The sequence below is a fragment of the Oncorhynchus kisutch genome, linkage group LG20 (assembly GCF_002021735.2).
Source record: "Oncorhynchus kisutch isolate 150728-3 linkage group LG20, Okis_V2, whole genome shotgun sequence".
In the NCBI taxonomy this organism is placed as follows: Eukaryota; Metazoa; Chordata; class Actinopteri; order Salmoniformes; family Salmonidae; genus Oncorhynchus; species Oncorhynchus kisutch.
This window is the reverse complement of record NC_034193.2, coordinates 44,203,189-44,230,674: the sequence shown is the minus strand read 5'-3', so window position 1 is coordinate 44,230,674 and position 27,486 is coordinate 44,203,189. Positions and strand designations below refer to the sequence as shown.

The window sequence follows — 27,486 nt, the reverse complement described above, 5'->3', positions numbered from 1 at the left end:
TACAAATCTCAGAGTTTTCTGTAAGTACTGAATCAGTGTTTTATCTACACATGCACACACTCACACACTCACGCAGACACAGACATGTACTTGCTGAAGCATTTGGAGACCGGCTGTGGCTTGTCACGCAAGGGACACCCACTACACGTCATTGATGCAGGCTTCAAATGTGAACACACACACACACACACACACACACACACAGGTGAAGTGGTTGGTGCCTCAGCAGGTGACTTTCTGTAAAGCTTATCGACAGACCTTATCAATGTACTAGATTTAGAACACGCCCACAAGGTTAAACCCAGTCTGATGTGCCTGTCACTGCAGGCTAGACCACCATACCAGGTTTCTATAGAAATGGGTCACTTTCCAGCCAGTGGTACACACTCTTCTCACCAACTGAAACAGCATCAAAATCCTTTATTTTTGCTATCAGTAATATCCTAGATGACTGTGATAATGATCCCCGGGTATGAATATCTTCTATAACCTTATTTCTTTCTCTTTTAGATCAGGCAGCTCCGCGGGCAGCGCTCCAAGTTCGCCCCTAGTTCCCGGGACGGGGGCGGTGGCTACCCGGATCTGTGTCTAGCTAGCCCCTCGTCGGCCGGAGGCGACTACCTGAGCTCGGATGAGGACCTTCTCCCCAGCCCCATCCCCCCCAATGCCATGTACCCTGCCCTGCCCCACCCCCACCCCTCGGCCAGGCTGGACAGCGAGGGCAGCACCGACAGCGAAGCAGAGGCCAACCCGGACCACGGCCCCTCGCAGCAGCTCTACACTAGCATTGTGTGTGCTGAGGTCCTGGACAACTGAGCTATGGAGGTCCCTGGAACTACCTGGTCCTGACCTAGACTACTAAAGATACTGTACTCTGCATCTCTTTAGTATTAGAGATGCTGTACTCACCCCAACTTTATTGTACTACTGTTCTCACCCTAAACTCCTACTGTAACCTGTAACGGACATCCTCCCCTCCTCCTTCGCGTTGGTGCCATGGTCTCTCCTCTTTTTGTCATTCTCTTCTCTCCATCTCCCCCTTTTACTTCTCTCTTCAGTTATACCTCTCTTTATCTCCCTCTCTCTCCCTATATCTCTCCCTGAATCTCTTTCTCCTCTACATTCTCACCGGCAGACCCTATATTCCCTATGGGGGTAGAGTCAATTCCAGTCCGATTCCCCTCGCCTCTCCTGTCCTGTCCTTGCCATTAGTTTCCACGCTGCTCTCCGGACCTGAGTGAAGAACAGATAACTTCAGTACGCTCGCTCACTGTGCAGCAAGCATATCCTATCCGCACAGAAAGCCGAGAAAATAAAAAGGATTGAAAATTGGCCCCAAAAAATTGCTTTCAACTTTCAATACTCCAACCATACCACACAGCAGTGACTATGAGATGCATCGGACGTCACTTTGATTAAATGATTCCCCTCAAGTTTGGAAGGACTTCCATATGGATTTGGGATCGGTAAAAGATGAGATGGATGGATGACTTGTTGGGCTTGACCCTGCTCGTACTGTACTGTCCCATGAGCGAGATGTGGAACACGCCGTCTCCCTCCATCTCTCTCTTTCCTCCTCCTTTTCTCTCTATCTCTCCATCTCTCTCTTTCTGCCATTCCATCATTCCAAGAAGACCCATTAGCCACCTGCACTGCCTGTTACAATGGAAACAACCCTCCACTGTAACCTCAAAATGCACACATAAAAAAAATGAGAGCGAGAGGGAAGGAAGGAAGGATAGAGGTAGGAAAGGAGTATGGTATGGACTTGTACACATCAATATCATAGGGATGTTACTAGATGACATCACATGCATAGATCAATATTAACAATTTATCCTACTGAAATGGTATGTTGTGTGTGTCTCAATGCCTTGCAAATGAAACAAGGCAAGTGAATTACAATGGCTCATGTCAACAACAACAAAAATCTCAACGTTGCCAAATCTTTTTTTGTTTTTTCTGCTATTATTTATGTTGTTATTTATTTTAATCTTTTTTTTTTATATATCTCTACAAATATAAATATATAGATGGATACCAACGGCGGCCAAACTTTATACATGTTTTAGTTCCCTTGGTCCTTTGTGCCAACTTGAATCCTGAAGCTGAGGTGTCAACGGGCGGCGTCCATGACGATGCATGTCAGAGAGACCGAGCGAATGCGCTGCTATGATTTTCCTCCCTGTCTTATTTTAAGTTATGTTCTATCTGCTCAACATGCAGTTGAACGTTACAACCAACCCCTTAGGAATCAGGTGCGAGTGCGAAAACTACTGTGAAGAAATTGTTGAATGGTTATGGCTAGACTTCATAATGATGTCTCTACCTATGACTTAAGCATGACTTAAGCATGACTTAAGCATGACTTAAGCATGACTTAAGCATGTGAGAATACCCACACATAAACAACTCCTTTTATAATCTATTTGAAATGTGTTAAGGAATTTTTAAACCCTAAAAGCAGATATCAACACACAAGTGCTTGTAAGAGGACAGCAATGGCTCAGTCAATCATTCATTTTGTCTAATGGTGAGGCTAGAGTTTGACTAGTTTGGGACGGATTGGCATGTGTCCTTTAAAAGGCTGTGTGAGTGACGTGAAGGTGTTCATTTTGAGTTACGGGGGAGAAGAAATATGAGAATTTGTTGAAATTGCCGATCAGAGGCAAAAATATATATAATTTACGAGCTACAAGTGTACTGATCAGATCATCATAAATATCATTATCAAGTTGGACCAGGGTCATCACTCTCTCTGTTGTTCTGTTGTTCTCGTCTCAGTCATGGTACTGTATGATGAATTATCAATACCTCTCCTTCCAGAACAGCCGACTGTGACATCACTTCCTCTTTCTACTGCCTGTTACCAATAGGATTTAGGAATGGATGGAAACATTCAGTTGAACGTGTTGACTGAAAATATCTGACTATCTGATGCATGCTGTTACTACAGCTTCAGATGGCTATAATGCACAGGTGTTAACAGACTGGGAGCAGTATTTTTGCCTAGTATATACCTCACTGGCTAACTATGTGGCATATCATCCCAATAGTCTTGAATATATGACAAATGCTTGTGAGAATTAGCTTTAGCTCAGTCATTAGGAGCGGGGAGACGAATGCATCGGCTTGGTGCCATGTTTCCAAAGCATTCAAATGTTCTGTGTTTATATCAATGGGACAGAGTTGATCATGGGAATCAATGATGGCCGTCGAGAAAGAAGCTCCATGTGGTTTCCATAGAAACTCTATATAGATGGAAGGAAATGGAAGGAGCGTTGTCTTACTTCTGTGGCAGACACTTCACATTTCTACATTCTTACAACAGTGGAAGCGAAACGTATGGAATATTATTGAATGATACAATATGACAACCTGAACGAAAGTATTAATATAAATATATCACAATAATAATTGAGTTGATTTGCTGAGGCAGACTGCAGGGGATGTGTGGTATTATATTCAATAGGGTGTTATATAGATCCTAAGATTCTAGATACAGATCCTAAGATTCTAGATACAGATCCGAAGATTCTAGATTCAGATCCTAGGATTCTAGATATAAATTCTAAGATTCTAGATATAGATCCTAAGATTCTAGATATAGATCCTAAGATTCTAGATATAGATCCTAAGATTCTAGATATAGATCTTAAGATTCTAGATATTAGATCCTAAATATAAATTCTAGATCTCCTCTTGACTTAAAGCAGTGAGTGCTGTCCTGGGAACATGGGAGTGGATGCTTGGAGTGGTTAGTGTAGCAAGCTAAGACTCTATGCCACCAAGCCTATGCAATCCCAACTTTGTATCATGCTTTCTGTTTTCTTATGTTCAACTTATGCCATGCACTCAGATTTGGCTGTGTGCCTGGCTTTTGTCGCACAGTGATGCTGAATGACGGGGGAACCTGTCACCAACTGCCAAGGAAATAAGGGAGCTCCTCTAATGGGGTTCCACTGCCATGTAGCCCATCTTTCGCTCACTCAAGTATTACAAATAACCACCTTTTTAGAGGTTAAACCAGTGCAGCAGCTGAAATCACTGTTGTCTGGTGTAACATCCTGGACCAGTCAGTTACGGCGTTACTTTAGCAATGAGAGGGAGTTCGGATGCCATGTGTTGTCGACCTGCGGTAGAGTATAGTCTTGGTCAGTGGTGGAAAAGGTACTTGAGTCAAACCTGAGTAAAAGTAAAGATACCTTTTTTGTAATAGACAATTACTCAAAAGTGAGTCACCCAGTAAAATACTACTTGAGTAAAAGTATTTGGTTTTAAATATACTTAAGTATCAAAAGTAAAGTATAAATAATTTCAAATTCCCTACATTCAACAAACCAGACGGCATCATTTTTTTTGCTTTTTGTTTATTTACAGATGGCCAGGGTCACACTCCAACACTCAGACATCATTTACAGATGGCCAGGGTCACACTCCAACACTCAGACATCATTTACAGATGGCCAGGGTCACACTCCAACACTCAGACATCATTTACAGATGGCCAGGGTCACACTCCAACACTCAGACATCATTTACAAATGAAGCATTTGTGTTTAGTGAGTCTGCCAGATCAGAGGCAATCGGGATGACCAGGGATGTTCTCTTGATAAGTGTGTGAATTTGACCATTTTCCTGTCCTGCTAAGCATTCAAAATGTAACAAGTATTTTGGGGTGTCAGGGGAAATGTATGGAGTAAAAAGTACATAATTTTTATTTATTTTACTCCACTAAATTCCTAAAGTTGTCAAATATAAAAAGTAAAGTACAGATACCAAAAAAACGACTAAAGTAGTATTTTAAAGTATTTTTTACTTAAGTACTTTACCGCACTATTAGACACTACCAGACAGTGTCTAATTTACACATAACACAAACACTATACTGCTGTTCAGAGATGGTGCTCGGACGTGGAGCTCCCCAGTGTCCCAACTACAACTGGTAGAACTGTGACTAAAATACTTTTTGATACACATGAAGATGCCCTCTGATTCAGTATTTGTCATCCATGTAGTTTTATGATTAGCGTTGGTATGGCTATTCTTTGATCTGAACTAAGATCATGGTTAAAATCTTAGGGTGTTGCGAATGGTAGGGTTCCATGTTTAAATCTTATATAGTGCCATAATGTAGGTAGATTTATACATAGTATATAAATTACATGTATATCAAATGCAATTTTCATAGACAGTTCAGCATTTTCACTCTGGTTTAAGGTGGTGTTCACCAAAAATATCTCAAAGGTGAAGGCCACTGTTGAGCTAGGACTGAAGGAACCCCAATATGTTTAAGATTTTTATATATATATATATATATATATATATATATAACAATGTTAGAATGAAACTGGAACACTATACATGAAATTGTCTGTGTCTCAAAGAAGAAAGAAACAAAACATGGAGACTCCCCCTTATGGACGGTGGCCTCATGCATACCCTGGGTTGTATTCATTAGGGCACACAATGTAAAATATTTTGAAATGTTCTGCAACAGAAAACAAACATTTGTGTTTATTATTGGACACGTCCATTGAAGTCCCTCCCGGTTTCAGTCACTTTTCTTTCCTTTTGGTGCCTCAAACACAACCCTGGTGTAGGACTTCTCTCATGTATGTAACAGCAGGTCGGTATCCACTTTACTCCCGCCAACCTTGTTCACTCTCTCTTGCAATTCTACCAATGTGTTGTCAAGTATATTAATGACAGTAATAAAGATGATATTAAAGACAATATTATGAAAACATTTCAGTGTTTTGTACTTGATGATGATTGATATGAAATGAACATTGACACTACACATTCTCAGATGCCATGTTGAGGTGGTACGGTGTTGTTGTGCTGACTCGAGCGTTGTGTTGATTGTGTGCACCCCTGTCTTCATTTGGATATAAAAATCCATTGTAATCTTCCATTGAACCCGTTATCCTCTCTGGCTCGCTGTCCCTCTCTCTTATCTTTCTCTCCCGCTCTGCTCATCACGACATTGGGTTACCAGTTAATTTCTGTGTGGGATTCCCCTCTCTATTGCGCTCTGCTCTAACCTCCATTTTGAAACCCCCCTCCTGTCTCAACACTTGTGTGTGGCGACACTTTCTGCGGAACGTTACTCAAGTGACCCCCACCATCCTCCCCTCATCCAATTTCTTGTTACTTGGTTTTCTCTTGCCTCACTTCAACACGTCTTCCTGTTTTGTGATCATATGAATCATTGTGATATAACAGTGAAGTAGACTGACATTGGAGATTTGTATACCAACCTCAAGTCAAATAGGACATTTGGCCATTTGAAAGTGAAGAGATTAGAGCGAGTACATCGGGTCTCGTTTGGTCCTATATACTGTAGCAAAACAGCGCTGAGTGGATTTTTAGTGCAGCAGAAAGAACTGTTGCTCGGCAGTGGTGTCGGTCTGGTCTTTCTGAGGAAGCGCTGTGGTTGAGGTGCCTGCTGCTGAGTGGAGCGGTGCTACAGAGACTCTCTTCCCCATCCGCGTCATTGGACTTCACTGAACACAACATCTGAATACAGTTTAGAGCTTAAATTTGAGCATATAGCTAGATTTTTTTTTTCTCCCTGTAATGTTACATGATTTGAGCTTCCTGTTTTAATTTAATTAGTTCACTAGTGGGAGATTCGGGAGTAAGGTAAACATTTTGGCATATCATATTTTGATATTTTGTTTAAATTAATTTAGAATTTGAGCCAGAAAGGAATTTGTTCTGCCTATTTGCTTTGTGAAATGTTGACATTTTGTATGCCTTTTCAAAAAACGTGTTATCTGGTAAATTTGTTTGAAACACTTTTTTTGTAGTGAGGTTTTCAATTTTTAATCGCTAGCCATAAAGGCATAAATGACTTCTTGCGGTCTTCAATTCCATCCTGCAATTAAGATTAGGAGTTTATTTTTGCTTTGTGCTTTTAGGAAATGATCATGTACAGTATTTAAAATCAAAGCTCTGCTGTCCTCTCACCAGGTGACTTGACTGATGACATCTTCAAGACGGCTAGCTGCAGAGATTTGTCATTCCTCTTTTATAAGGTGAGTTTACCTGCATTTACCTTACCAAATGAATTCGGCCAATGTGTTCAATCTAATCATCATTCATCTCCACCAGTGTATCTGCATCATACTTAATTATGCTATTTCAAATGCCACCCTGTATCTGCAACATTACACAGTCGAAAGTGTTCTGTTTTATCCAGTGATCCATTGGCCCTTGGGCAAAAGTTTGAACTATTCTGCCTAGTAACATAGAATACTTCAAATGAGAAATATTTGATTTAACCAGTATAGTATGAATCCGGCATAGGAAAAGAAATCAAGTTTTTATATTTTCGGGAGCTTTATTGTCCCTAGTCTTATATCTTGTTACGTCTTCAAGTCTCTTACTATTTGCCACCTGTAAGGCTGTGCAACCAGAGGGGGGAGAGTTCACAGGGTGAGTCGGGATAATACATAACGGTCTGCTGTGTTTAGTTGGATTTTGGTGGTAGTTGCTGTGGAATGGTTTCATAACACTGCGTGCTAGTATTATGTGGCCACAGTTTATGCAGCAATCCAACCAAGCTCAAGAGTAATGAGTTTGTGCAATGACTTGGCTGAGACGATCTGCCTAGAGATGTCTCTGTCAATTGGACATTACATGTCAAATAAATGACTTCCTTTATGAATATATAGGAAAAGCTCTGCTGGGAAAACTCAGCATTTCCATTCAGCATATTTGAACTGATTTCAGTATGGAGTTCGTTTTTATGGTTTCAAAATGTTGTCTTCATAATTTTAGTGTCAGCAAAACCCACAGTACTGTTACTTTAGGAGTGGTTGTGTGACCAGGGCCTGTACTTAGAAAGCATTTCCAATTAGGTGTGCTGATCTAGGATCAGGTCCCCCGTGGTCCTGTTATCCTATTCATAATGATCTGAAAACGGATCCTAGATCAGCACTTACACTCTGATGAGCTGTATGAATACGCCAGTGTGGTATGTGACTGTGTTAGTCAAAGCATTGCTGCCACCTGCTGTATGTTGGTTGAATAACACCTGGACTATTATGTCAATTGTCATGTACTCCGTATTGCAGGACCAGGATTGAGTCTACAAAACCCTCTGTGCTCCTGCTGCTTCTCACTTCCCCACCATGCCTCGCTCTTTCCTGGTGAGGAGGGGGGGCTCTCACCCTCTGCGCCCCAAAGCAGGTAGCCCCTGCTTGGGCACGACCCTGGTGCCAGTGGGTCCCTCAGAAACGGACAAGAGGCAGTGGGGTACCCTTCAGGGACAGCCGTCACCGAAGAGTGCAGTGTCTCTAGTGACACATAATGAGGCCTACCCACCACAGCCCTCTCCACCTCCAGCCCTCCACCCTGCCTCACATAGCCCCCCTTACCTTTACCCCACCAGTCCCATGTTTTCAGGTAGGTGTTGAACACTGAGGCTCAGCTAACACAAGCTCATGTACATCCGCCAGTTTTGTGTATTATCGTTCTCTCATAATCATTCATTATTATACAATGTTCATTCAAGTTAAGACTGAAACAGCAATGTGTTCAAGACCTAGAGATCAGTGATTGCTTGTAAGATGGGGCTAATTAACGTAACTTTTCAACCACCTGCTATTCCCCATCTTAAGGTGATAGAGCTGCGCTGCACCACCACTCTCCCTCCCAGTTGAACCCTGGCAGCCCTGCTGAAGAGGTGGGCTCTCCCCTCCTGGGAGAGACCCGACACAGAGACTGTCCCCAGATCAGTGACCACAGGACCACTGGGACTGAATGTCCACTGTGTGGAAAAGTTGGTGGATGATCCCAAATCAGTTTTGTTACTCTATCCCTCTGACAAGTCGTCATTGCAAATAATGATCTTTTCTTCATTTATTTACCTGTATAAATAAAGGTGAATTATTAAACATCTATCCTCTCCATCAAAAAGGGTTGATATTAGTTATAAGAGAATGCTATGTTTGCTTCCATCATGGATAATTAATAATTCTGACTCATTGGAATACCACTGAGGTGATTGGATAGACCTACACACAGCCTTTTTATTAACCAAAGGTCAAAGTGCAGAAACTGAAGCCTGACGTGCTTTGATTGTCTATTCTGTTTCTGACTGGAAGTCCAGTGTGAGGATTAAATTAAGATAATAGGTCAATTGTATTTACTGCACTGCTCTCCCCTTCTGCAAATCACATGAACGTGTTTGTTTTCTTTTCAGAGTTTATTTTCTGTCTCCAGTCTGGAGTCCCACGTCCACAAGTCCCATGGTGGCAGACACAAGCAGTCGTCATCAGTACAAACAAAGACTAACAGTCAGCCGTACAGCTATAGGCCAGACCTGGTTTTGAGCTACAGGGTCAAGGTAGGAATAACACACCTAATGAGGCAAATAAAGGCCTGTTGCCTGCCACATTACATGTATAATAAATGGTTTTAAAGCAGCTCTGGGGTCAGGTCTATTCTAATCAGATCACATTGTGCGGCACAAAGTTCCATCCCACCTGAAAAGGCTGATATTGCAGGCATTTGTTTTTCATACAGCTCCTCTAGAAAAAGGGCATTGTCATCATTTTCACAATTTCAGAGTGTTATTACCACCTCATAGTGTGGAAATATCATTTAAAAAAATGTGAAATTAAGTTATTAACTGCACTGTTCTACTAAGATATATGGAATTGTTTTAAGGCCATACCAAGGATCATTTAGCTATTTGATTTGGAATTTTAAGACTCATTGAAGTATCAGGTCTTTACTGTTATTAGGTTATACAAACGCATTGAATAACAGATTCACTACATGAAACAACAGATAGTCCCCAAAAAATATCAAAAGGAAGTTTGTTCTGAGGTGTCTCTCCTATATCTGATAAATTTAAGAAAGATCAGGAAACATTTGTTTATTTTTATTATTATTACTTTTTTATATGTGTATTTAACCCCATATTTTGGCCATTAAATAGTCTTCATATATACTATCATAATTTTTTTCAGCTGGTACCAGGGGACCATCAGAGCGTCCTAGAGCAAATCATGTACATGTTCGTGAGAGTCTCAAAATAGTTTGAGAGACGTCAAAATAGTTTGTAGGACATTCGGAAACACCACAGCCGATTTTGTGAGAAGACCGATTTTCAAGATGTCTCCTGGTCTGACAAACACCGCTCTAACTCTGTCAACTTTCACCTCAGATGTGAAAGTGTGACATAGGCGGATGTGGTGGATTGAGACGCATCCAATGCAAAAACAACATCTCTCTATCTTAAACTGACAGATTTTTGTATGGGGAGTTTTTAAATGCTGATTAGATTTCCACTGGACATCGACTTTAGGGAGTTTTAAGAGTTTGATGCTAGTTATAAACTATATACAGGAAAAAACACCACAGTAGACCCTATTCATGACTATATGGCCTATACTCATTTTTGTTTGGTGTAAAAAAATAAAATAAAGATTCATTACACTTCTCTTGAAACTGTGAACCCAATAAAAATAAATTTTTCACAAAATATATGGCCATATATGCTTTGTTCTCATGTGTTTCAGGAGCGTACGTTTGGCTGTAAGGTGTGTGGGAAAGTGTTCAAGCGCTCCTCCACCCTGTCCACTCACCTGCTAATCCACTCTGACACGCGACCCTACCCCTGTCAATACTGTGGCAAAAGATTTCACCAGAAATCTGATATGAAAAAACACACCTTCATTCACACTGGTGAGTCGATATGTATTTTCTGGAAATAGGGATCTTTGTCACAGTCACGTTCGAAACGTATTAACTATTGTAAATATTTTTTTAAAACAATGTGAGTGGTAGGGGCATGTGATGCCTGTTAAAAATGAAAGTGACTGCATGCCATATTCCGGCGACGTGGGAAGTGATTTGGCCTTTAAAATAAATACATTTAACAGCCAAGGCATGCCCCTAACACTCCCATTGATTTGGATTAAGTTAGCTGAAATTTGTAGTGGCTGTTTAATTAAAGAAAACCGAACCATGCATTACAGTTTTTCCTGGCTCACTTTCAGGGTGAGGAACCATCTAACATTAAGTTATAAAAGAGTGAACTTCCCCTTTAATACAGTATGTCCCCTCTGCCCTTCTATTCCAGGTGAGAAGCCCCATGTGTGCCAGGTGTGTGGCAAAGCCTTCAGCCAGAGCTCCAACCTCATCACCCACAGTCGTCAGCACAGTAGCAACCAGCCCTACCACTGCCTCTATGGCTTCCAGCGCAAACAGGAACTGGGACAAAACCAGAAGAACTACCGTACATAGACCTTTAGGTCAAGACCCTGGCTAAGAGCTGATCTGAGTTCAGTTTTCACAATCCAATCGGGAGATTGGTCATAGCTAACCCCAGATCATTTTTTTCATTATAAGGGCACAACTGGACAAGCTTAACAGAAGCTGGGGATGGATGGAAGAACAGATGGATGCTCCACAAAAAATTCTAACAAACATTTACCTTGACTGTAGTTGAATCCCAACTGTATATTTTGCCTACATATATATTTCTGTTTTTTCAGTGTAATCATAGGGTCATATCTGAAAATATGTTGAAAACACCTTTGAAACATTCCAATCCCATTTATATTCCAAAGTATCGCTTTCTTAAGTGTGTGCAACTCTTTGTTATCCACTTTCAGATTTGGATAACAACAAGATATTATTGTTATGAATGAATGATCATTGTTTTTTTTTGTGATCAAACTCCCTTGCTTTGTAACGATTTACCTCTCGGGGTGGTTTTAAAGGTATGTCACTTTGAGATAAAAAGTATGTGTGCAACGCCCGCGTAGGTTCTCTGGAATTCTCTGGTACGGAAACATTTACCTGGATTTAAATACCTGTGATGGGCTGAGATAGCCCTCTCTCTCTCTCTGTCAGCGCTTCCCTATAAAAGCGCAGCCAAAAGTACTGCACTAAAACACCTGATCCCTTCGACCTTCAAGCCCTCCACTGCACCACAGAGGAAGAACACAGACACAGGTAAATACATCATTTAAAATAAATGCTTTAGGTTTTAGCCTTATTGTGACCTCATCCCCAGGCTTAATTGCTACAGAGAGAGAGCCGGCTGGGGACAAGATTAGCCTCATGGTGACATACCTGACCAGGGACGACAGAGGGACCTTACATGTTGTGTGTGGATCAGTCATTCAAAAATCATGTTAACCACTGTTAATGCACACATAGCGAGTCAATGTAATTTATTATTCGATTTGAAGTAAATGTTTTGTCCTGAACTAATTTAAGCTTGCCATAACGAAGGGGTGTGAATACTTATTATAGGTACTGTCTGTAGTGTAGCGTCCTGATGGTGGTGCTGTTTAAAGTTATTTTAATTCAAATTCAATAAATTAATTGGAATGAGAATTCTCAAATCAACTCTGATTTGACACCCACCCTGGTCTCGATTCAAGACTTAAAAACAGTTTCAATCAGTATACAGACCAAGACATCACAAAAGACATATGTGCTGCCAGTTTATGCAATGAGGGGTGACTGACACTGAATAAAAATGTCAGTATCTTCAATGCATGTTGTACCGTGCTTTCCATTTACATTTGGAGCATCTCAGTGTCTCTCTTCCTCGCACCCTCTTTCTCTGTCCCTCTCCATTGTAGCAACAATGGGTTAGGGAAAGAGTACTCCAGCTTCAGGCACAGACAGCCATGACGACAGCCATGACGACCGACAGCCATGACGACAGCCATGACATATCAGGCGTAAACGTATCAGACCAAAGCATATAAGGTGGTAAGGCCGATATTTCAACTGGCAAATCACCAATCAGGCCAGTATGTAACCTAGTCCAGCAGGAGGGACTCTATATAAATTCCTACATTTATATTTTATTATTGCGCAATGTCACTTAGCCTATGTGGCCCATCCCACATGGGATGATAAGACACATTTAAATTAGATATTTCAAAGAATAAGAAATTACATGTTCATATCCATTGAGCTCCAAAAGTATTTGGACAGTGACACATTTCTTATTTTGGTTCTGTACTCCAACACTTTGGATTAGAAATTATACAAGGATTATGAGGTTAAAGTGCACACTGTCAGCTTGAATTTGAGAGTATTTTCATTCATATCGTGAGAACCGTTTGGAAATTACAGCACATTTTGTACATAGTCTCCACATTTTAGTGGACCAAAAGTATTTGGACAAATTTACTTGTGTATTACAGTAGTACAAATTTGACTATTTGGTCCCATATTCATAGCACGCAATAACTACATCAAGCTTGTGACCAAAAACATTTGTTGGATGCATTTTCTGTTTGTTTTGGTTGTGTTCGATGTTTTTGTGCCCAACAGAAATTAATGATTAAAAAATATATATATATTATTTCACCTTTATTTAACCAGGTAGGCCAGTTGAGAACAAGTTCTCATTTACAACTGAGACCTGGCCAAGATAAAGCAAAGCAGTGCGACACAAACAACAACACAGAGTTACACGTGGGATAAACAAAAGTACAGTCAATAATACAATAGAAAAATCTATATATCGTGTGTGCAAATGGAGTAAGGAGGTAAGGCAATAAATAGGCCATAGTAGCGAAGTAATTACAATTGAGCAAATGAACACTGGAGTGATAGATGTGCAGATGATGATGTGCAAGTAGAAATACTGGTGTGCAAAAAAGTAAATAAAAACAATATGGGGATGCGGTAGGTAGTTGGATGGGCTATTTACAGATGGGCTGCGTACAGCTGCAGCAATCGATAAGCTGCTCAGATAGCTGATGCTTAAAGTTAGTGAGGGAGATATCTCCTACTTCAGCGATTTTTGCAATTCATTCAAGTAATTGACAGCAGAGAACTGGAAGGAAAGGCAGCCAAAGGAGGTGTTGGCAGAGAGATTAAAGTAGATGTCACGTGTCAAAATGTTGATTGATGACCCTATGTGAACCTATGTGAACTCTATGTGAACCCTATGTAGTGATGACGTGTGCATGTCTTCTGGTCAGGCAAGCCTGGTTAGGTGGGGGCTATGGGTTGAGTAAGGGTCCATTTGACAGGCCGTTAATGATTGATGACCCAAGCCTGATTTATGACCCTATGTAATGATTTATGACCCTATGTCATGTAGAAGGGTGCATGCCCAGGGGTGTTGTTGGGGTTGAGTAAGTGACCATGTGTCAGGTCAACCTGTTACTGTTTCTCACGGTTTGGGGTGGTTAATGCCCCTTATAAAGCGCCTGAACAATACCTGTTTAAGACTGTACATGATAACCCCCCTGAATATTAAACAAAAATGACACCTATGCCAATTTTAGGGATGTTATGCTCGGCTTGTCATGAACCCAGTGACCAAAGCCTTGAAGAAGTTCTGTGTGAAGCTCCAGAATGTTTTAAAGGATTTTTGGGTACGAGTGAGGGCCACATGTCTTACATATTCCACCCGGAGGATTCTACGGTAAAGATATTCACAGACCGTGGACCTAAACCCCTTTATCCTGCAAAACCTGGGAGTTTTCCCCCGGCTCTGGGGATGAGAGAATGGCTAAACATCAGGCTGGCTCTTTGTAAAATTGAACAGGTCCTGAGTGGTACAAATGTGCCAGGATATGCGTTGGAAGAACAGGTCTGCGGCCGCAGTGATCTCAAGGCTCTAAGAATTGCTTCAATGGACTATAGCCCTGACAACAAAGTGACAATTTTAGCCTGTGACCTTTATGATAAGTATAATGCTACAAAGTCTGTCAATTCTCCTGTAGCTTCCAGAGCACGCAAACATGTAAACTTTTTTATTCCTGTGTTTAGTTTTAAATGGGTGGATTATCCAATTTTCATAACACTTATGAATAAGCTGGACATTCTCTTCCAAAATGGGGAACAGTTAAAGCGCTGGGCGAGGCTTTCCTTGAGACAGAGTCAAGACCAAAAGGCCCGACGGAGGATCTACCCCTGGAGTGAAAACTTACCAAGTGTTGATGGACCTAGCAAGAGAGCCTTGCCTTTTGAGGGCGAACTCGACACGGACAATGGCGGTTGGTTGCATAAGCTCCCAGGATCTGTAAGAAAGGCATCGTAAAATACCTTAAGAATGTAAGGATATAAAATGTATGTACTAAATATTTTGAATGAAATAAATGGTTTTAAAATCAGAATCTCACCACGTTATGAACTCTCGCGTTTGTTCACTCTTAGCGCAGTCTGTCCCTGAGAAAAAACTTGCGGAAAAAGCCATGTGCGCGCGTATGTGCGTGAGGGAGTTTTCTGTAGTGGCTGTGTGTGTGTGTGTGTGTGTGTGTGTGTTTCAAAAACAGAAAAAGGGGGGCGGGTTGTTTGTTAAAAAAATAACCTTGCAGTCGTTTGAAACCAAGGTTTACACTAGCCTGCAAAACAGATGCCTACCCCCCAACAATAATATTGTGTCTTACGACTCCTAATCTTAAAGGCCTTTCATAAAACTATTTTTTAGGTGGGCTAAAAAGTCATTCATCCCAGCGATGTCGAGACCAACCCACCCCCATGCATCTAGGTGCTAGCACCCCGGAGATTTTAGAAGATCCAAAAGGATCCTAATGTTTAGACACACCCAATACCATGTGTTTGAAATGTGTCAAATATACCATGGGCGGGGGTATAGCCCGAAAAAAACGACAAACCCCAAATGCTATGTAAAAATCATTCAGGGGTTTTTCTCTAGGTCGTAGGGTACAAAAGCGCTAGAAACCATGGGCAATGTTAGCAGCGTTTTAGTTCCGATGCAAACAGCACCTCCAGAAACTCCAAGAATCGTTATCGGACTGAAGCGTTAAAAAAGATAATCGGGGAAAACAGTCTAATGGATCTATCGCAAGGTGAGTTCTTGAAATAAATCTTTATTAGATTTGGTTGTTGTGGGGAATTGTTTGAAAAGCGTGGGATGTTATAGAAATATTAAACAATCATTAGGATCAGTATGCTTACCGTATAACAAGGCAATATTAGCTAAAGTGATTATAGCTTTAATATTGTCGAATGTTTTATAGATTCTGAAGCATTCACGCAGATACTCCGAGGTATAACTGAGCTCGAACCATCCAATGGGGCTCCGGAACAAAGTGCAGACAAACAAACGCCTAACCTGAATTGTAAACGTAAGTAAGCTCCAAGAATTCCATACATAAAAATATTTATACCTTAAAAACAAAAAGTGTGGGCATCTTATATTAAAAGTTATTTTATATGTTTACAGAGGACCTAAAGCCTAGAAGGTTAAACGAGGCCCTATGGAGCCTGAACGGTTTCTGCGAAGCATATGACTACGAGACAATTCTGCCCTACTCCCAGGATGTATTTACACAAAAGCAGCGAACAGAGACTTTAAACGGCAGGTCAACTCCCCTTGGCCAGGACAACGTTGTCCCCCATATTTCTAAACACCAAAGGATAATTAGTGCTCAGATCCACAGTTCCGCTTCACCCGAACAATTCTACTTGGCCGATATTCACGAGACGTCGTTCCAAGGACAAGGTATGAATCAATTATATATTATTATTTATATATATTATTATTTTAATATTTATATATTTTTTTTATGCCGGAATATGTTAAAACAAGGCCTAATGCTGTTTTTTTTTTTTTTTTTTTTTTTTTCAGGCTCACCATCTACCGAACCTGCAGATGCTGTAATACAGGTTGAACAAAGACATCAGCCCCTGGTTTCAGAGCTTCTTCAGAACAGCCCTCGTCAAAAAAGCCGAGGTATTTAATTAATGTATTGTTAATATATAGGCTTATATCTGAAATGTATTTGGCATTTTTAACATATTTTAGGGTTAATAACCTATTTTTGTATGTATTATTTTTATTTCAGACTCCTCACCGGCTTATAAAGACAACGCACAAACATCGGAGGATGCCCAGACAAGCATCCCCGAGGAGGCTCCAAAGACACCAGTCAAGAAAACAGCGAAACCTGATGATTTCAAAGATTTAAATGACATTTCTGAGGTAGACGATTTGATGTTCTGTGAAGCTGCCAACCTTCTTGAATCGGCCAATTCTGTGGGGGAAACAGCAGATTCTGAAATAGACCAAGAACGTTTTTTCAAAGCGTTTACCCTGGGTTTAAAATCACGAAAGGCTCTACACCAGAGGCGCATGTGTATTCTACTCGAGCATCAATACAATCAGGATGTGTCATTCTGGCGTAGCGAGCTACCCCGTATGTTAAAAAACATTAGGGCTAAAACAAGCAAATACCGCCGTTAAAAAACACACATGTAAACACACACACACACACATCCTTAATTAGACAGATGGCGCCCCCTATAGACCAAAGTGAGACAATTGAAACCCTCTTAGCCATGATCCCTACAGAGCTCCAAGATATAGTTAACCATATGAATGATTCGGGGGTAATTGACATAATGACAATAGATGAAAATCTATTATCACAGATTCCCTCCGAACTCATAGACATTATTACACGTATGAATGAGTCAGGGCCTTCCGAGGAAAACATGTTAACACAGATTCCCGAAACCATCATATCTCTAATTACCCAGCTTAACGCGAGCCCTAGGTTTAATTCGGCCCCACAGACACCTCTAAGACAGCCTTTAACAACATTGTCCGAAGAGTCTGAAAGTCAATATGATGTTTTTGAACAGTTGGACAAATGTCTAGCAAATCTGGAGGGGGGCGGTCTTGAGATCAGTGTACAGAACGAGAGCGCTAGGTTTAATTCGGCACCCCAGACACCTATAAATCAGCCTTTAACACCAATGTCCGAAGAGTCTGAAACCCAATACGATGTTTTTGAACAGTTGGACAATTGCCTAGCAAATCTGGAGGGGGGAGGTCTTGATCGAAGTGTACATGTTTTGCGTCGAAATAAATTCAGCAATATTGAGGTTCGCCAGTTTTTCAATTTCGCATGGGGGGGTCAGATTCGGGAATATGCTGTGTTTTACGTAATGCTTATGGACACTTTGAATGAACTGTTAGCGAGGATTAGAGATTATAGCGAACCTAGGGATCTCTTACAGTTGGAAATTTGTGGAGACAGTCTACAGAGCAAGGTATCGCTTATTTTACAGAATGGTGAAGCAGAGCTTGAACAATTTGTTAAACTGCTAGAACGCCTTGTTCAGTCAAATTTAAACGTGCTAGCAGATAGGACCCTCGAACTTGTAGTACAATTAGTACGACAACCACAAGGGGGCGGGGGTCAGAGACGAAAGCTCGAGAGTTTAATGCAGTCCGAAATCATAAGCAATAAAAGGGCCTATCTCATAAACGTTCACAATCCAGGTAATAAGCTATGTTTTGCCATAGGTTTGGCCCACTTACTCAGCCCAGGATGTACTGATCAAGCCGCGTTACAAAAAGCTCGAGAGCTACAAACTGCTGTGGGTCTCGGTATACAGGATGCTGTGGCTTTCTCAGACATAGTCAAATTTGAAAACTTTCTGAACATCAAGATTGTGGTTTTGTACCACAGTAGGGCTAATGACGCTCTCCTCAAGTTCCAAAATATACCCGAACCACATCCTAAGACTATGTACTTTTATGTGCAAAATGAGCATTACTATGCCGTAACTAACATCACAGCCTTTTTAGGCGCTCCATATGTCTGTCCAGCCTGTCATACCGGCTACACACGCATGGGGGGGCACTCGTGCCGTTACAACTGTTCAGTATGTCTGGATAAACATTGCCCTATGCAGCCGCTAAACTTGACCCCCTGTGCGGATTGTCACCGCACATGTCGTTCGGCCTACTGTTACGAAAAACACAAAACTGAAACATGGCATCCCAAGGCATGTAAATCTGTAAGCAGTTGTGACATTAACAAGAAATGTCCAAAATGTCATTGCAATTACAACCTTAAAATAGATAGCCCTAAACCTCATGTTTGTGGAATTATACACTGCCCAATCTGTAAAGGTCCTTTGAAAAGCAGAGACGCGGAAGCGGTTCAAGAAGTAACACATGAGTGTTACATTCAGCCCTTGGCTGAAGATGAACATACAGAGAAATATGTGTTTTATGATTTTGAGACAAATCAGCAATCAGGGGTTCATTTGCCTATTTTTGTGTCAACCATGACTTTCAAGGGTGAAAAATGGTCGGCCGAGGGACCCAATTGTGCCCGGCTCTTTCTAAAACATTTTAGAAAAGCCCAGTACAGAAACTTCACGTTTATAGCTCACAATGCTAGGGCCTATGACGCCTATCTGCTTCTGAACCCTTTGATACAGCAAGGCGTGGCCCCCAGTGTCATAGCTCAAGGGAGTAAAATATTATGCTTTGTTGACCCCGCCTTCAAACAGAGATACATTGACAGCTTAAGCTTCTTACCCATGAGATTGGCTCAAATGCCAGAGGCCTTGGGTTTTGAAAACTCTGTCAAAGGCTATTTCCCTCATTTCTTCACATCTGAGGAGAATCTACATTATATAGGATCTTATCCAGCCCCCGAAATGTACGGGTGTGATCAAATGTCTCCCAAAGAGCGTGAGAGATTCATGACATGGTACGAGACCGTAAGACATGGCACTTTTGATTTCCATAAAGAGATGGAATCATACTGTGACAATGACGTTGTTATACTTCGTGAAGGATGCCTCAGATTCAGAGAAGAGGTAATCAAAGATGCGGGCATTGACCCCTGGAGCTGTACAACTATTGCATCAGCGTGCATGAAAACCTATCGTACACACTATCTAACTCCTGAATCTATAGCTATCCCATCGCCAGACAACTACCGACGCCAATTCAAGGCCTACTCTAGTGGTTCCATTCAATGGTTGGAGTACTTGGCCCAGGATAAAGATATTTTTATCCAACATGCTTTGAATCGGGGGGAGAAGGCTTTTGGGCCTTACCATGTAGATGGATACACACAGATTGACGGGGTTGAGACAGTGTATGAGTACAACGGTTGTTTCTTCCACGGTTGTAAATTATGCTTTGTCCCCCAGACCTTGTGTGTCCTAACCCAAAAGACTTTTGGGGAAATGTACCAAGAGTTTCAAGACAAACTGAATTCTTTAAAGGCTACTTACGGGTTAAAAGTTGTGGTTTTGTGGGAGCACGAATGGACAGCCCTCAAAAAGGCAGATCCTAGTGTTAAGGCCTTCCTTACCCATTATGACCCTCCAGAGCCCCTGGAACCGCGACAGGCCTTGTTTGGAGGCCGGACCAATGCTTTGACATTGCGTTATGTAGCTCAACCCGACGAGACAATAGGCTATGTAGATTTTACATCCCTATATCCTCATGTAATGAGTTCCTCATTCTATCCTATAGGGCATCCTGAAATTATTCACAGCGACTTTGACGAACCCCAAAATTATTTTGGTTTAATCAAAGCGACTGTCTACCCTCCTAGGGGGCTGTTTATACCTGTGTTGCCTTACAAGGGTCCTAAAGGAAAACTTTTCTTTCCCCTTTGTCGCACATGCTGTGAAAACCACAACCAGGAAAACCCCTGTGATCACACAGATCAAGAAAGAGCCCTGACCGGTGTATGGGTCACTGTAGAATTCTCTAAGGCTTTAGAGAAGGGGTATCGTGTGGCCAAAATCTTTGAAGTGTGGAACTTTTCCAGGAAATCAGACACACTTTTTAAAGAGTACATCAAAACCTTCTTGAGATGCAAGCAGATGGCTTCAGGCTATCCTGCATCGGTCACAGATCAAGAAAGTAAAGACCAGTACATTCAAGACTACCATGACAGAGAAGGCATACTTCTTGACCCTGACAGAATAGAGGTCAACAAAACCAAAAGAAATGTGTCGAAATTGTACTTGAACTCCCTTTGGGGGAAATTAGCGCAGAGATGCAATATGCTAACAACTTCGATCATTAAAGACCCCGAAGAATTTTTGGAATTTGTTTTTTCGGACCAATACGAAATTTCACATTTTTCCTTCTTGAGTCAAGACATTGCCTTGGTGCAATGGAGGCGCCACCAAAAGTGGGTTCTACCCCCGGGTAATGTAAATGTGTTTCTTGCAGCATTTACCACAGCCTATGGCCGCCTTGAACTGTACACCCTCATGGAACAGCTTCAGAGGCGGGTTCTTTACCACGACACAGACTCTGTGGTCTATGTAAGCAAACCGGGGGATTGGACCCCCCCACTTAGCAACTATCTTGGGGGTTTAACGAGTGAACTCGAAGAGGGTGACCATATTACAGAATGGTCCTCATGTGGTCCAAAAAGCTATGCTTTTAGGACTAAAGCCAATCACGTGGTGTTGAAAGCCAAAGGCGTGACTCAAAACTATGAAAATGCACCGCGTGTAAACTTGGAATCAATCACGCGCTTGGTCGAGGGGTTCGTAAAGGACAAGAATAGTGACTTGGAGATTTTGAGCTCCTACAACAAAATAGTGAGGGATAAAAAGGGGTTCCATCTAAGAAACGCACCACTCACTAAAAGATTCAGGGTAGTCTATGACAAGAGACAGCTATTGCCTGACGGTACCACATTGCCCTTTGGCTACTGACTTATGCTACAAGCCCCAGTGTGTCTTAAAGCTTAAGATATTATGACTGCTGTCGAGGGTTTTGACCCCCGGCTACAATTGCCTTTTTCAGCATTAATTGCAGGCCCTTCAAACAGTGGTAAAACTTTTTTTGTAAAAAGTATTTTAGAGAATTCTGAACATGTGTTATCTCAAAAGCCTGACAATATTGTATGGTGTTATTCATGTTACCAACCTCTGTATGATGAATTATTGAAGACAATAAAAATCAAGTTTGTTGAAGGAATACCCGATTCTCTGTCTGATGATGAACTTCTCCCCCCACATGTAAATAATCTGCTGGTTTTGGACGATATGCTATTTGCTGGTAGCGAACACCCTGAAATTGCACGAGCTTTTACCCAATATACTCATCATAGAAACCTGTCCGTGCTTTACTTGGTCCAGAATGTGTTTCACCAAGGTAAAAATAGTCGGACCATTAGCTTGAATGCCAACTACATGGTATTGTTTAAAAATCCTAGAGACAAACTGCAAATTAGCACTCTAGCTCAGCAGATGTACCCTGGACGGAAATCATACTTTATGGAGAGCTATGAGGACGCTACCAAAGAGCCATTTTCTTATTTAATCGTGGATTTAAAAGCAAATACTCCAGAACACCTTAGGCTACGTACAGGGCTGTTTCCGGGGGAGAGGCCTGCTGCATACCTTCCTAAAAAGTAAACGCTATGTCTCTGCGTTTAAAAAGAAACCTCCCCCTCTTGAGAAGGCTAGTGGGTTCTACAGCTAAAGAACGGAAGGCCATCTTGGGTCGCTGTTCTTCAGATCTCATATTAGCCCTATGTGAGATTGCTTTGAATCTTCTCAAAGGACGCATTCCACTCACCCTGAACCAATTGAAAAAATTAAGGAGACAAAAGACAGCGATCAAACTCTTTGCCAATAAAAGGGCCAGTCTTCAAAAGAAAAGACATAGTATACAACAGTCTGGGGGTTTTCTTCTACCTTTACTCAGTATAGCCGTGCCCTTCATCACCAGCCTTATTGCGGCCAGACGTGGGGGTTGAACACGTGGTGTGATGGCCACTAAAATGTACTTGAGTTGGATAGACTTAAAAAACAAATGCAGGGTCCTGAAGATATCAGACAAACAGCGGAAAATGATTTGGATACGGCCATGAAGGATGTTTTGAACCGAAAAGGATTGAACCCCTATGATAAGATTCAAAAATACACAAACCTAATGCAAAGGTATTTGACTCGGGTAAAGCAAGGGGAGAGAGAGACTAACCATTTAACCCTTTCCCTACCGGACCCTTTAACAGATGTCGAACCTAACGATAGCCATGCCCCTGTAAGGCCTGTACCGTCGATCTTACCTAGTGGAGATAATATGTCGGGTGAAGCTCAAATGCCATTTGAAGATAAAGTTATGCATGACCTACTGACACATGTGCCTTTACGTAACAGGAAGAATGTTAAATACATTATGAACAAGATAAAAGACTCAAAGGGGATAGCTGCTTGGAACGACTCTGGAGAGTTTATCCTTCAGGGCTCTGTGGTTAGGGGGTCCCATATGCAGGACTTGCTTAAAAGTACCACGGCTGCCCACAAGGTTGCTGATGACCGAAGGCCTCCCGGCTGGCGTCAGTTTCTTAAGGCCCTGGCAATCCTCAACATCCCCCTCTCCGGTGTACCCAACCATAAGCTTCGTCAACAGATTCAAGCTTTAAAACAAAAGCCTTCAACGAGATACAGCACCCCTAAAGATGCCCCAACGACACCGGCCCCATATGAAAGCGATGATGCTAACTCATTTACTCCCATGAACGTCTCAGGACCTTTTCCTAAACCCGATCTCTCGGCGTGGTTAGACTTTTGAAAATGACTTTTGAATGACTATGATTAAATTCAATAAATTTTTTATTTGAAAAATAAGCAAGTTAACATTTGTGGCATTCTTGAAACATATGACGTGAGCATACGCCTTGATTACGCGTTCTTAAAGGACACACATTTGAACACTTTTGATATTTTCTAACAAAACAAGATACAAGGTTATCATTACTTCTTAAATCATCCTTATAAAGAGACATAACATCTTCAAAAGAAACTCCCCGGGCTCTTTGGCACAGGTAAAATACACAGTGGTGACCGCATGTAGTGGAAAGGTTATCTTGCACTTGTTTGATGTTGTAGTAGATCTTTGTACCGTTTAGGGTCAAAAAATCTTTAATAGATTTAGGGAAATGTGAAAAACCGGGGGGAAAGCCATAGGAATCAAAAAAAGTTGAGATTTTTCGTCCACCTTCCTGTTCTAATGTCATAGCTAGCCAATGTTCACCAGGCATGTGTTTAGGATGGGTATTGACAATAAACATTGCAGGCCTCTCAGACCATATCTCAATAGGTAATTCATCACAAGCCAACACTCCACAAAATTGTTTTCCAATCAAGCGGCTCATGAGCCCGTCCAACTCTTGGGTATTCATGTCTTTGTTCAAAGGTCCTTAATAATAATCCACTAAGACCTGTCTTCGGGCATTCACTTCCAAGATTGAATCAGAGCATGCGTAAACAATCATGCACACTGTACAGGCTAAAGGTGTACGGAAACGCATTTCCAGCCTGAGGTTACCTTGGGACACCACAGACAGATTTCCTGAGGTGTCATCATCAGGTGATAAATTGAAAGCATACAATGTGTAACCCTCTGCAAAATCATTTCTGTCAATAGGTAAAGAGAGATCTTTTAGATGTCGCCCTGTAGCCAGGAATAGATTGTAAAATTCTCGCACAGATATGTTGTTATTAAATTGTGGTTGGAAAGCCTTCGCCGGAACCTGACGTCCGTCCTGACAGAGCGCTACATACTCTGCATTGAAGTGCTGAAAATTAAAGGGTTTTTTATCTAAACTGCCCGTATTAGAGGCGTGATCAACCAGACCTATAACCACATATCTAGGTAAAGGGCCTAGAAATAGGTTTTCTTGACTGCAGATTCTACTGCCCACAGGTATGCTAAAGGTTTTCATGGTAATTCTTTGGAGAGGGTAAAGGGCATTTCCTTTCATCAAAGCATGTGAGTGACCCAGGCGCACGGCCGGAGATACAGATACTTTTTTAATAAAAAGGGTTGCCCCCAACACTTTCAAACTAAAATCCCCGTCTTGGGGAGACATCAGGCAAAAATCATCCTTGGCCCTGGTTAATTTTAATCTTAAATCAACCGAATTTAAGAGTAACCGTTCTTGAAAGAAAATGTCAGAGTGTATAGGGCCTAGCAAATGAAACTCTCGAGATTCGGCGCAGTAGCGAGCTCGTGCCGCTAGTCCTTTGTTTGCACCGGTGGAAGGGTCTGTCGATTCCATAGAGGCTCCTGCAGTATCCTTGCTAAACAGCCCGGCGCTAAATTGGGTTTTGAGAGTGTCTTCGGAGTAGTTTAGTAAACACTCCATGATGGCTCTATAAGGGTATGTAGCGCTGCTTTGACTGATTAGGCGTTCACCCAAAGTCACATCAACTTGGGAGAAAATGGTGGCCAAGGGGTAATTAATGAGACTCACTTTGGCATCGTCTGCAATATTAGACCCATCTCTTTTGGTCACTTTTAGACGTAAATGCACCAAGGTGTTGTTGAGGTCCAGATAGTTGTCACCATGGCCTGGTATGAAAAATTCGATAGGCCCGTTATCGGTAATAGCAGAGAGAGGGGCTATCTCCACATAACTGGATCTATCTATTGAATGCTGCGTTAACGGTGCCGTGAAAAGATCAAGTTCTGTCTTTATAGCTTCAGAGGACATTCGATGTAAAAGAGCCATGTCACTTATTCTTTTAGAAAATACTTCCTAGTATTCTTTTAGCCTGTTTTGGTACAGACCTCCTCACTTTACCCCGTCTTTGACTTACTGAGGTTCTTTTAACAGTTAACCGTCGCTTTTTAGGTGCCGGCCTACGCCTTAAACCAGGGGGTCTCTTTTTTGGCCTTCGAGACAATATCATAAGCCCCGAGCCTTCTTGATGCTCCACCTCTGGTGACGCCCTTCGGGTCATAGCATTGGCTACAACCTCACTTACTATATTTTTAGCCGCTGATTTTAAATGTGGTTTGGCTATGCTGAAGCCTCTCTTCATAAACGGTAAAACCATCCTGAAGAGGTTACGGAATATACCTCCTATCCCCGAACCATACATTGTCGGCGCTCCATGATATCCTGGTAGTCCATTACCCACTTGATCCACATAGTATGAAACATAACGGTTAGGGTCGAGCTGATGGTGCTCCATAACACTTTTATTTGTATTATGTTTATAAATATAATACAGCTATTATATATGTAGAGAGGTTTTGGTGGGTCTAAAGTGGAGTTTTACAATCGTTTTACCATAAGTAAATTCAATGTTTTCGTTCTGATCCGTTTTAAGCTCAACCAGAATGTTTTCAATATAGTTCTTGCTGACATGTACGTAGTGCGGCTTGTCATAATTGACAGTGACGATGTCCCCATCCTTGCCGTCTATATGAACTGTTCGCAGGAGGGGCACACAGCTGTCTCCGACCCTTTGATAGGTTATGATGTCGGTATAGACAAATATGTTGTAAAAGCCTGCATGTATATCCGCAGGGAATGGGAATAATTTATCGTTCACATACGTCCATTTATTGGGACCCATCCCCAACATGTAGGATAAATTACCGCTGGTCTTTATACCTCCGTTAGCAGGCCCTGAGATTTGTATCCTTTTATGGATTGGATTGTAGAATAGGAATATTTCCATCTTGTTCAGGGTTAGGTGTTCATTCAACTCTGAGACGATCCTGTCGACGGTTCTATAGAAACCTTTTTTAAGCTTAATAAGTATCGCAGGTTCCGAGAACCTTTTGCAATAAAAATCACGGTCCTTAGCTTTGATATTATACCAACTATGGGGGTATGTAATCTCGCTGAGACCTACTTCCCAAGCCTCTGATAACTCTATAGGCTTTGGAAAATTGGTTGTATACTTCGAACTCTGATTATTACGATATATCTGTGCCGACGCATTACTGGGGAGAGTCAGGTAGAAGCCGCTGTGTTACATGATGCCCAACTGTGTACACGCGAATGATGCGCTAGTTATCATGACTAGGGGTTTAAATTAACCCCCGTTGCCTCCACCACATCCTGCTCCAATACCCAACTGTTGAACTTTTGAGGCCAGTTTTTCCAGCGGACCAGTAACCATTTTTTACCCTTTTCTCTCTTCTGATCTAGAATCTCCTCCACGTGAAAGACTTTGTCTTTACCCAACTGGACCTTCTGTAATTCCTTCTCATAAAAAGATCCCTCTATAAGATCCCCGTCATAATCTTTTAATTTGTAGACCGGCGGAATGCGTGGCAGACATTCGGTAACGGTAAACAACTCCGAGCTAAAGCCTTGTTCGTATTTTTTGTCGAAAACACCCCTCAACTTTGATATACGCACCAAGTCACCCACTAGGAATTTAAAAGTCATTTTTTTCTTACGGCGAAGTGGGAACAAACCATACATATTTTTAAAGACTTGAAAAGAGTTTTCCGAAGAGACCTCCGAGGGCTTCATACGTATAGTCTTATGGTAGCTGTGGTTGTACCCGTTTACTAAATCCTGAACTATGTCTGTATATCGGTTGGTGTTGTGAGCTGTAAAATAGCGCCACATCCGCTCTTTCAAAGTCCTATTAAAGCGTTCCACAACCGAAGCTTTCAAATCAGAGCCTGTAGCAAAATGTACTATATTATACTTATTCATTAGCTTCTGAAATGTTTTATTAAAAAATTCTTTTCCGCCATCCGTCTGCACTTTCTTGGGTGCGCCTCCTGCCTTCAAGATCGATTCAAAGGCCCTGGTCACCTCTGCCCCGCTCTTATTTTTTAACACCCTTACATAGGCTAATTTAGAGAAAATATCTATAACCGTTAGCATGTAGCGATTTCCATCATTTTTATCGGCAAGGGACTGCATGTCACATAGATCCGCCTGAAATTGGGATAATGGATGCGTAGAAAAAACT

The 27,486-nt window shown here is 41.6% G+C and overlaps 2 protein-coding genes across 8 annotated transcripts in view; both read left to right on the top strand.

Moving 5' to 3' along the window:
* LOC109865919 (EVI5-like protein) overlaps positions 1–5,749 on the top strand; it is a 40,947-nt gene extending 35,198 nt beyond the window's left edge. For both annotated transcript variants that reach the window (XM_020454426.2, XM_020454424.2), the window contains one exon: positions 511–5,749. In XM_020454426.2, the coding sequence (XP_020310015.1) occupies positions 511–816 (306 nt within the window). In that variant the 3' untranslated portion in view covers positions 817–5,749. The remainder of the gene's footprint in view (positions 1–510) is intronic.
* Positions 5,750–6,176: 427 nt separating this feature from the next.
* Positions 6,177–27,486, top strand: part of LOC109865216 (zinc finger protein Gfi-1b) — a 71,223-nt gene continuing 49,913 nt past the window's right edge. The window contains exons 1-7 of one of the 6 annotated variants that reach the window (XR_004204467.1): positions 6,178–6,648; positions 6,979–7,043; positions 8,085–8,415; positions 8,631–8,893; positions 9,215–9,358; positions 10,539–10,704; positions 11,102–11,774. Coding sequence is in view for 3 of the 6 variants with exons in the window: in XM_020453329.2 (XP_020308918.1) it covers positions 8,142–8,415; positions 8,631–8,791; positions 9,215–9,358; positions 10,539–10,704; positions 11,102–11,265 (909 nt within the window). In the remaining 3 variants the exon portion in view is untranslated. Of the gene's footprint in view, positions 6,649–6,978; positions 7,044–8,084; positions 8,416–8,630; positions 8,894–9,214; positions 9,359–10,538; positions 10,705–11,101; positions 12,528–27,486 lie in introns of those variants that run through there. The other 5 variants (XM_020453329.2, XR_004204462.1, XR_004204461.1 and 2 more) reach the window with 5 other exon arrangements.